This window comes from Rosa chinensis, chromosome 6 (genome assembly GCF_002994745.2).
Source record: "Rosa chinensis cultivar Old Blush chromosome 6, RchiOBHm-V2, whole genome shotgun sequence".
NCBI classification, from domain to species: Eukaryota; Viridiplantae; Streptophyta; class Magnoliopsida; order Rosales; family Rosaceae; genus Rosa; species Rosa chinensis.
The window spans coordinates 9,084,675-9,096,221 of NC_037093.1; the positions used below are offsets into that span (position 1 = coordinate 9,084,675).

The 11,547-nt window shown below is 37.6% G+C and overlaps 2 protein-coding genes and 1 pseudogene across 2 annotated transcripts; 1 reads left to right on the forward strand and 2 right to left on the reverse strand.

Annotated features, from left to right (window-relative positions):
- Positions 1–3,036: 3,036 nt before the first annotated feature.
- Positions 3,037–5,104, forward strand: LOC112174100 (probable E3 ubiquitin-protein ligase RHY1A). Its single transcript, XM_024311799.2, has 3 exons — positions 3,037–3,416; positions 3,504–3,655; positions 4,358–5,104. The coding sequence occupies exons 1-3, from the start codon at positions 3,210–3,212 to the stop codon at positions 4,806–4,808; spliced, it is 810 nt and encodes a 269-aa protein (XP_024167567.1). The 5' UTR covers positions 3,037–3,209; the 3' UTR covers positions 4,809–5,104.
- A 664-nt stretch (positions 5,105–5,768) lies between these two features.
- LOC112174787 (triacylglycerol lipase 2) lies at positions 5,769–7,045 on the reverse strand. Its single transcript, XM_024312598.2, has one exon. It carries the CDS (start codon positions 6,963–6,965, stop codon positions 5,769–5,771), a length of 1,197 nt encoding a protein of 398 aa, XP_024168366.1. The 5' UTR covers positions 6,966–7,045.
- A 2,913-nt stretch (positions 7,046–9,958) lies between these two features.
- On the reverse strand, positions 9,959–11,205 carry LOC112170768 (annotated as a pseudogene).
- Between the last annotated feature and the right edge of the window lie 342 nt (positions 11,206–11,547).

Here is an 11,547-nt window from a genome sequence, read left to right on the forward strand (position 1 = left end):
AGAGAGAGAGACAAAGACTGTTTTGTTTGCAGATGGGCAAAATCGTAGAGTACAAAATAAATTGAAGATGAAAGTGGCCTTAGTTGTACAAGAAAAACTAGGTGGCTTTATAGCTAATTAAAATTTTAAAATGACACTTGTGTGTAATTTTCTAAAGAATTTATGGTTTTGTGTAATAGAGGCTAACTTATAAATTTAAGCCAATCAATATATAAGATAGATTCCAATTAATTGGTTGAAATTGTGAAGGATAAAATGACCAAACTTTCTTATAAAAAGGACAATATAAGAACAGATGATCAATTATTTCTAAATCATTATGGCAAAAAGGGTAAAACCTATCTATTGCTGTATTAGTAAGTAACAATTGAGTCTCTAATTTTTAGCTTTTGTCGAATTTAAAGCCAACTGAAAACTTTAATTTTAGGAGGTAAGTTAAGTGTCCACATTGTGTTTAAAAGTTTAGTTTGAGAATGAGCTGGTATATGGTCATTTTGCAACTTAGAACCAGACTTAATTGTAAACTTACCATGGTCAGTTGGGCCTCAAATAAACTCATCTTGATAATCATAGTAAGGAAGATGTATAGAAGCTTTTTAACAATATCATGAGGAAGTACATTATTGAGCTTGTCTAGATTCCATTGACGGTGTATAATATAGTCTTTCACTAAATTAGTAGTAATAATAAGGTGTGTAAAATGACTGTCTATCATATTGATTAAGGAAAAGAATATACCTAATTATAGAGCCAAAAGTTTATTTGACTATTTTTGCCTACAATCCATCTCATTCCATTCAGAAGAATCTTCCTAGAATCTAAAATACCTTTTCAGGCCATCGATGAAGAGTTCGTTTTTTCATTGTGAAGAAGGAATGTTGATCTAGATATTTAGCTACATTACTTCACTACTGGATCTATGTAAAACATTCAATCTCTAATCTTGATGTGTGATCAGTTGAGTATGAAACTAATAACCAGGTGCAGATCTCAATTATATAGAAACAAGTTACATAAATTTATTTCATGTTAGAGTGTTGGATGCAAAATAATCCGTTTACTAAACGACTCAACATGCAATGACTCATTTTTCAATCCATGTCGCAAGAAAACAAAATTAACCACTCTTAGACATCGTTTGATTAACAGAAAGGAAAGTAATTTTTTTTATCTTTCCCATATAATGAGACCCATATAATGAAAAATTAAATTTCCTATGAATTTTTGTTTCCAGTGTTTGGTAACATAAGAAAAATTATCAGAAAATTGTTAAAAAGTTTATAGTTACTGTAATAAAATAGAGTAAAACCCACCACTAGGGTCAAAACTTTTCTTCACCGGACAAAATGATACCCAACTTTCAAAAGTGATCAAAATGATACCTAAATTTTTAAAAGTGATCAAAATGATACCTAAATTTTTAAAAACAAATCAACTTGATACCCAACTTTCAAAAGTGATCAAAATGATACCTAAAGTTTTAAAAACAAATCAATTTGATACCTCAGTTTATTTTTTAGGGCTAAATACTAGTTACTACTCTGTGGTTTAGGTCCAAAATCAATTCAGTCCCTGAACTTCTAATTTCAATAAAAACACCCCTGTATTTTCAATTTTGATCTAATAGGTCCAATTCATTAATATTCTGTTATGAGTTCAAGTTATAGTTGGATTATTTGTTGAAAAACTATTTATTTAATAGATTTCTAATAGTAGGACTCACTCCAAAATTGACTATGCAGGCCACCTCAACACCACATCATAAAACATAGGCCATATATGAGCCACGTCAATAAGTTAAATGACTCAATTGTCTGAAGACTAACAAATTGAACCTATTAGTTCAAAATTGAAAGTGCAGGGGTGTTCTTGATGAAATTAGAAGTTTAGAGATTGAATTGATTTTGGACCCAAACTACGTAGTAGTCAGTATTTAGCCCTTTTTTTTTAACTTCTTTGTTAAATCAAATGCAAAATCAAGCACAAAAATTGAAGTGATTTGTGGTCAGAGGGCCATCAATCATCTATAACCCAATCTTCTTCTTCTATAGAATTAAAAAATATATCTTCCATTCAATTTCAATTCTACCATCAATCGTAGAAACAAATAAAGTCCGGATGTTTCCCAACTTCTAAAGAAACAAAGAAAAATGGGAAGAGAGAGAGAGGCAGAGATAGAAGAAGAAGAAGAGAATTAACAAAGTAAAATAAAAATAATTGAAAAATAGTTTTTTGTGTAAAATATTATTATAACCTCATAAAATACTGCACCACACGTGATCAATTTTAACAAAAAGTTACAAAAAATTAAACTGAGGTATCAAATTGATTTGTTTTTAAAACTTTAGGTATCATTTTGATCACTTTTGAAAGTTGGGTATCAAGTTGATTTGTTTTTAAAAATTTAGGTATCATTTTGATCACTTTTAAAAATTTAGGTATCATTTTGATCACTTTTGAAAGTTGGGTATCATTTTGTCCGGTGAAGAAAAGTTTTGACCCTATTGGTGGGTTTTACTCAATAAAATAATAGAAAGTGAGTAATAAATGTAAGAAAAGAATTGAGAAAAATGAATCTCTTCCAAGTTTCAAGCATGAAATGAATCACTTTCTCCCGTATTTTTTCTTTCTTTAAAAAAATATCTTATTTTAATTTGCATTTGTAGTTTGCTTTCCTAAGACTCCATGTGAACTAAACGAGCCCTTAGACCCTTGGATTTTTATCCCAAGTTTCAAAAACACATCGAGCTCGTGATTTTTTCAATAAAGTTTTGTATTGAGCATGAGCTGCATGACACTCCTGGGTCCGAGCCGCCTGGTCCTAGGGGAAATTACTAGTTTCTCCCTTCCCACTTTTCAGACAAAATATCTCCACCGAAAATTACCGGCCAACCTGATTCTCACCCTCACCTACTCCATCTCAATCCAACGGCCCATACCCACACACTCCTTTCTCTCACCGCCACGCGTCCTCATCCATCCCATACCAGAAAGTAATTTCCGTTATCAATAAATTGACCACGGAACAAGACAGCGTTGAATCCTCTGACCAACTACTGAGATCGACAGATTCAAGTACGCCGTACGTTCTTCTTCTTCTTCTGTTTCATTTCCTCGCTTTTTCTGCGTCAAATCCAAACAGAGGGGACTACAAATTCTTCCGAATCAGAATCGTTTAGACGCGTAAAGGGTTTTGTTGTGAGTGTTGCATGACGAGCGCATCGGAGCTTTTCTACAACCGCAGGTCTCGCTACAACAACAGCCGAGCCACCCACCACGATCTCGGCTTCGACTCCCTCTGTCCGCCCGACCGGATTTACAATCCTCGCCGTCACCACAACCACCATGAATCCGACGGCTGTGATCTCCTCCGCCGCACCCCCTCGCGCCATCTCCGCCACCGCGTCTCCCTCACGGTACTTCGGTTTCTTTGTGGTTTCGGTTTGGGTCGTCTTGTTTTGGGTTTTTTTTCGTTGTGTTGAATTTTGGGTTGTTGGTTTCAGGAGCGTGGAGCTGGAATTGGGCCGGAGCAACCGGGTACGGGTAATCGGGTTGGCCCCAGAGTGAGTGGGAATGAGAGGCTGCCTGGTGCTGTTGTGCTGGCTAGGGAGAGGCTACTTGAGAGGTTGAGAGGAATGCCTCCTTCGGAAACCGGGTTAGTCTCTTTAAAGTTTTGTACTTTAGAGCAAGTTTCAATAGCCAATTTACAATGAACGTGTTTGGTTTAGCAGTTAGCTTAATTGCGATTCTAATGTATTAGATGTGTTGGAAGAGCTAATATTCTATTGCTGGCTACACATTGTCGCGCGATTGCAATCGTGTAAATTGTACCGAACTTATTCTAGGATCATTTCTTGCTTTGATACGCTGTCGAGGTTAGAAACCATGTATAGTAGTGTTCTAAATTTTGCATCTCGAATAAATGGATCCGATATTTTAGAGTCTACTTGTGGGAGTGACTGAATTCTGCTGTCTTATTTGAAAGAGCTGAGATTTCACAGTTATGAGATTCTGCCGAACTTCTACTAGGACTGTCTTTGAGAGTTTTGTTGATAATATAAAAAAAAAAAATCTGAATTAGTTGACTAACACTTTAAGTTTCGCCTCTGAGCATATAAATTTAAAGTCTTTCCTTTAACTGTCAATTAACTTTTTGTTTGATTTGGAGTGCGATTCTTGCCAATTAAAGGGTATCAGTCACGCCAATGAACCCAGAGCCAAGGTTCTGGTTGATCACTCTTGCTGGCATGCTTGCGAGTGATTGATGCTAGGGACAAGCCTTAGGCCAAATCGAAAAATGTGACTTCCCTATGCATGTAGTCTGATGAAGTTGCCTCTTCTCTTTGGTTTTACTCAGGCGACGCAGGGCATTGCAGATATACAGGAGTGGTCTACTTGGTGATGATTTGGCTCCTGTTGATGAAAGGGATTGGAGTACTGAAACATGGCCAGGTCGGTCAGCCAGTGTTTCCCAATCCAGTGACTTGAGTTCCCAAATTGAAAGGATGCATCTCTTGCAAGAAGCAAACAAGAAGCCTCCAGGTCTTACTCAAGAGGTCCTTGATTGCTTGAGTGTTGAGCTTTTCAGCAACACAGAATTGGGTGTTGACGGGTTAGTATCAAAAGCATCACGAGATTGTAGTATATGCCTGGAGAGTTTCATGGATGGGGAAGAGCTTATATGCTTGCCCTGCGCACATAGATTCCACACTACCTGCTTGGGACCCTGGGTTCGGATACGAGGAGACTGCCCATATTGTCGGAGAGCTATAATTGTAGATAGTGACATGTCCAAAAGGACTATGTAGTTTCTGTTGACATGTTTTCATATTTGGGTTGTCTTGTTGTAGGAAAGTTTTGGAACTTGACTGCTAAATCATGGAGGTGAGATACTTCTCAGCTAGATGCAATGCATCAATGTTAATTATGTATTGGTTTGTGTACGTGGGTCTGTTAATTCATGTTTGTAAATATCAAGTAGTTAAGTGTGCGGAGGTCAGCTAGATTCAAATATACACCTTCCCAACCTCTTGTAATTGCTTCCTTCCAACTAGAAGTTGTAAAACTCAAATATACACCTTCCCAACCTCTTGGGGTTCATGCTCATGTCGGATTGTATTACATCGTATGTTTTAAATGTCGAAGGTACAAGTATACGCCCTTTTCTCAACTGAGATTTGTGTTGTATTCGATGGTTGCTGGTGTAATATATATATTGTTGGTCGTCTACTTTTATCATATGACAACCGTTTGTTCTCTATGATCATGGGGAGGGGTTGAACTCTGGACAGCTTCGGCATTGGGATGAGAAATACCGCACTGAATCTAGATCGTTAGTCACTTCTTTTAAAACATACTGTTAGTAAAACCTAGTAACAGTGACGCCAGTTAAAACTCGAATCTCACTCCAGTAAGACCTAGATTTCTCCTCATCTGCAAATTTTGCCTCTTCTTTATTAGTAGTCTGTATGATCTAACGGCTTTCTGTCTTCTCCTTCAATCCTAAGTCACTGTAATCAGAATCCTGATGAAAATTTGAACCCTATGGCAAAATTTCAGAACAGTAAACCGACAAAATTGCACTGTGTTTTTTTTTTTTTGGGTACAATACTTAATTCCCAACAAATCAAAGTTACACAATGATAAAACTATTATGAGAAGACGCATATCTAGCTACTACAACTACTAACGGGAAAACAACATTTAGAAATTGATAAATGCAAGACAAAAGAAAGATCTAGAGACTACAAATTAGGAAGCCAAGACTCTCATTGTTGCCCAAAGAAAGTGATCAGAGGATCATATACTTTTCTATTGGCATTCCAACCCATAATGAAATCCAAATGAGCATACTCCTCTACGTATTGTTCCACAAGCTTGTCTTTGTCATGATCTTTGAGGTCATAAAGCAAAGCTTTCACATCGTTGACGTCTGAAAGTGCATCTCTCCCTCCATAGCTGAGGAAAAGAGGAATGTCTTTCGGAATGTTTGCCATGTTGTACACCGGAGGAGTAAACCGATTGTAGTGCTGCATATTTGTGTGTGGAAGAGTGTAATCGAACATTCTTACGGTTCCACTTCTGATCATCTGAGACAAATGTACAATATTCTTTGTGGCAGTGGATTGTGGTGTATGTTCATAGTAAAGATCTAAACTTGAAGGACTTACACAACAATTTGGACCTGTTATAGCAGTCAAAATGTAGGAGCAGTCCACGCCCGGATGTATACAAACAATGGTTTGCAAAGTTTGTTCTAATCGCCCTAGCGGAGGAAATTCCCGGAGACCAAAGATGTAGAATTGCTCAGGCAAAAATGTTAGAGTAGCAACTCTTACAAGCGATGTGGATATCTGACCCAGATGAGCAATCGGGCTAAGCAAAGCAGCTGATCTTATTGAGTTTCTCAGCTTTTGTTGGGACAAGGCAGCTAGTACTGTCAACGTGCCTAAGGAATGGCCAACATAGTGTGACTTCTCTCCGGTTTGGTTGTTCACATAATTGAACAAAGCAGGAAGATCATAAGCAGCCAACTGTTCCCATGTCCAGTCCCAATAAGCAGGATCATTAGTACTAAGTGATTTGTGTCCACGACTGGAGTCCGTTCCTCGAGCATTAGCAAGCCATACATCAAATCCTTTGTCAGCTAAGATGAACGCCAAAGCCTGATTCGGTGGATTAAGTAGCCATGATGCTGCATCCGTTAGAAGCCCATGTTGTAATAAAACAGGCGGCTTCTGATCCGTGGTCGATTTGCTACCAAACCGTCCATATGGAATTCTTAGCAACCTGAGAATGTAACCATCTTCAGTTGTTACTTGATGTTCTTGGCAAATATAACCTCGTGTCTTCACCAGAGATTTGCAAATATTATTGTGAATATCAAGACCGATGGTTTGTGCAACTCCTGAAACACAAACTACAGCCACAAGAAGCAGAATACTAGCTGAAGGGTACTTGGCCATTTTGAAATTGGTGGTGTCTGATGAATTGGTTTCACTACTGAACTTGAATGAAAGAAATCCAAAAAATTAGGCAAGAGAATAGAGAAAACTGATCAAACACAAGAACATGATTGTGAAACTTGTCCACTGACTGACTTATATATAGCCTTGTAAATGCCGATATATATATATATATATATATATATATATATATATTAAATACCTTAAAGATCATTAATTTGGCTGAAATTTTGCAGAGATGATCTATACATTAGTACCTAAAAAATTATTTTTAACATATCTAACTCACTTAAACCAATGGACGAACTGAATCTGTCAAACTTGAATCGTACTAGCTTTAAGACAGTTATCAATGTCTTAACGACCATCAATTTGACTGAAATTTTGCAGAGATGACCTATACATTAGTACCTACAAACCGAACGGTCAAGATGTGGATATGCGATTGAAAAGTGACCATAAACTCTAATCTCGCACTTTAATTTCAGAGCGAGCCCTCGCTCTAGATAGATACTGTGTATGTGTGTGTGTATCTCATTGTAGGATTAGGAGACCAAAACTACTAGAAAATTCGTTGTTTAGTGGGATTGGAGACCAAAACTACTAGAAAATTCGTTGTTTAGTGGGATTAGGAGACCAAAACTACCGGAAAACAGTTCCTAAGAAAGCAAGGAATATTGGTGATGATTTGGCTCCTGTTGATGAAAGAGATTGGAGTACTGACACCTGGCCAGGTCGATCAGCAAGTGGTTCCCCGTCCAGCGACTTTTGTTCCCTAATTGAAAGGATGCATCTCTTGCAAGAAGCAAACAAGAAGCCTCCAGGTCTTACTCAAGAGGTTCTTGATGCCTCGAGTGTTTGAGCTTTTCGGCAACACAGAATTGGGTGTTGAAGGGTTGGTATCAAAAGCATCACGAGATTGTAGTATGTGCCTGGAGAGTTTCATGGATGAGGAAGAGCTTATATGCTTGCCCTGTGCACATAGATTGATTAGATTCCAAGCTACCTGTTTGGTACCCTGGGTTCGAATACGCGGAGACTGCTCGTATTGCCGGAGAGCATAGTTGTAGATAGTGACACGTCTAAAAGGAGTGTGTAGTTTCTGTGGCATATTTTCATACTTGGGTTGTGTCTTGTTGTAGGAAAGTTTTGGAACTTGACTGCTAAATTATGGAGGCGAGATACTTCCCAGTTCATTACATCAATGTTAATTATGTGTTGTTTTGTGTACATGGGTTATTCTGTTAATTCATGTTTGTAATTTTAATTAGTTGTTAAGTATATATGCGGTGGTCAGCTAGATATAAATACACACCTTCCCAAGCTCTTGTAACTGGTTCCTTTGAACTACAAGTTGTACAATCTCTTTTGTTTGAGAGTGCCTGCTAGGTGTCTTTGGGTTCATGCTCATATTGGATTGTACTACAATGCATTTTTTAAATGTCAAATACGCCCTTTTCTTAACTGAGATATGTGTGTTATTCGATTGTTTGCTGATTTCTATTGCTTTGATTACTATAGAACGGCAGAATGATTTTGATGACGGTATTCGAAAACTACATATTGGTTTGATGACACTATAAAAAGGCTTGTGATCATTACAAAAAGAGAGGGTATGTGTTCTAGTCTTCTAGACGACATTGTGTTATGGAATCTTTTGGGGTTCCATTGCTAGGCCAAAGGCGATTTCTAGCCCAGTGAAGGATTGATTAATGTAAACATCAATGCAACGAAAGTTGATTAGTAAAGGATGAATCTCTTGGGTTTTCATTTTCAAGTTGATAAGACATGGTCTGTTCTGACTTTCTAAGAAGACAAACAGATAAATTGTTTGTTTTTTTTTTATTGAAACACACATAAACTTGGTGGATCAATACCCAGAATCCAATTTTTTTTTGTACAAATTGCTTTGGGTTTTGCGTTTCAAACACTGCTCAGTGATTGATTCTCAGAATTCGAAAAGACTTGCAGCAATTAGGTCGAGAAGAAATGGATCAAATAGGAATAAGACTTCCTGGCGCTCTTGTGCTTGCTAGGCAGAGGCTTCTTGAGAGGCTAAGAACAGATCGGTCTCTGTATGTCTCCAAAGTTTTGCAAAATTAAATAGCAGATTGGCAAGTACAATAATAATATCTGCCAATTTCAGTATCAGTCATATTATTTCATACATGTAAGAGTTAATAATCTGGTGATGGGAAAGCTGTGCGTTTGGTAGTTATGCTTTGCTGCACTCGGGTTGCAGATCAAGTTATCTTTCCGTCGTGTCACCGCTGTGTTAAAGCAGTTAAAGCAAATAGAGTAGCCAATAGAGCGCTCTTTGCTAGTTGGTGCTTTGTTGAGTACAAACATTTAGTAGAGACTCAGGATAGTATTTCAGGATGTTCTACTTATTGTAATCAGGGGTTTAGGCTCTTTGTCCCCCCTTGTATTCGACAGTTTCTTTAATCAAGGCTATCAAGGCTTGAGAGCTGCCGCACCGCCCTTTTCAAAAAAAAAATAATAATAATCTGGTGTTGGCTAAACATTGTTGCCCTTATTTTTTGGAGTTCACACTTGCAATCATGAAATTCTACCAAAATTCTACTATGAACTGCTCTGTGTTTCCTTACTTGTGAGTCTTGCCCATAAGACGATTGATACTTTCCGATATTGATACTCGCATATCCAATATTCTTTTTATGTATATTTTTTGAGGATGTTCAGCCTATTTATAATTCAAAAAAGTGATTCATGTACATATGGTATCTACTTCATTCATAACTTGAACTTACAACTCAAGGTACACTGGTCTCATTAAACTTCACCAATTTTTACAATTTTCCCCATGTCATGTAAAGCTTTGTTCCAAACGTACTGTTGATCTAAATTCTCTTTTTCTTCCTTTCTAAATTCTCTCTCTTTTGTGCTCAGTTGTGGGAACTGATTTCTACTTCAGGGGGTGTGGCCACAATTATGATTATAGTCAAATTGAGGTGTGGTAAGTTAAGAGTTGTTTAATGTTGGTAATGACAGGGGAAACTGTCTTCAGGTTGCTTTTGCCACATGAAATTTGCAGTGTGAATCCACTGCGGATTCACCAAAAACTTGCCTTCTTCTACTGTCCAACGAGATTTTTGTGTTCGAGCATCGGCTGCAACCACGTGTGTGACTGTTGGATCCACTTGTGTTGAACAAATAGCTCCCAACTGCTCCGCCATCTTCCACAAAGGATGAGTATCAGCCTGTACATTTGAAGGGAAAACATGGCTGAAAACAATTTTACAGCCCTCACGACTTCCTTCTGAAGGAGTTTCAACACAAGCCTCACGTCTCTGTCGATAAGATCCCAACCCTGTATCTCGATTTCATTAAAGAAGATGCTGTGAACATGCCTAAGAAGTTGAAGCACATTTGCAAGATAAGCTCCTCCATACCGATCACATTCATCAGTCTTTAACTCAGAATAAGGCTTACTACTGAGGCCAAATTGTTGACAACTAGATCTAAAGAAATGGTATCTTGGCATTATTATTACATTATCCTGGTTGTCAACTGTCCATACATCTTTTGTATCATCAAGGATCAAAACAGCAGAATCTCGGGCAAGCAGGACATCTAGACCCTTTCGATCTTCTTTTGTGCTCTCGCTACGTGAGATCACTCTACCACCAAAGATTTGATTTCTGGGATCAAGCAACTTAGCCATTTCCAGCGCATAGTCTCGACTACCCATGGTGTAAATGGACAGCTCAAACATTTGACTAGCTTGCATTAAAAATGTCATCATATAAGGCCTGAACTTGGTCATCAATTGCGTACCGGGAGTGTTCACAATGTGAACATGTTGCAGAGAATGATCAGATTGGGTTTGAGTCTTCAAATATTGTTCGTCTGGTGACATATTATCAAGGAAAGTGGAATTCAGCAGGGTGTGGTCTAGGTCAAGTACTAAATGAAGTTTCTTATGGTGCAACAATAAGATATTAGTGTTATCGTTTCGTAAACGATCAATTTCATCATGATTAAGCCCTAAGCCCTTGTGTAAGTACCCAAATCTCACTCCAGAAGACCTGGATTTCTCCTCATCTGCAAATCTTGCTTCTTCATTAGTAGTCGTCTCTATTATGTTACGCCTTTTTCTCCTCTCTATTAATTCTAGTTGACTGCAATCAGAATCCTGTTGTCCTCGTCCTCTCTTGAGAAACCCAACAAGGTTATCTATGTTGTGCAAAATTGGAGAGACGGTAGCCACACTCATCATGATCTATTGATGAAGAATTTGAATTTATTTATGGCAAATTCTCAGATTTTTAAAACAAGATCGATAAAGTAAACTGACAAATAAAAACTGCTAGGGGTTCACTATTGAACTTCAATGACAGAAATCCACAAAATTATACAAGAGAATTGAGAAAATTGATCAGACACATGAACATCACTACAACAAAACTGGTCTTTTACGACACACAATATGCATAGTCAAAAATAATTTTACTGCACAAAGAAGCATGTCGTAAAAGACAAATTTCTTTTGTGACACAAAATGTACGCCGTAAAAAACATTTTTTGCACGTCGTAAAACACTCGTTTGCGCGTCGTGAAA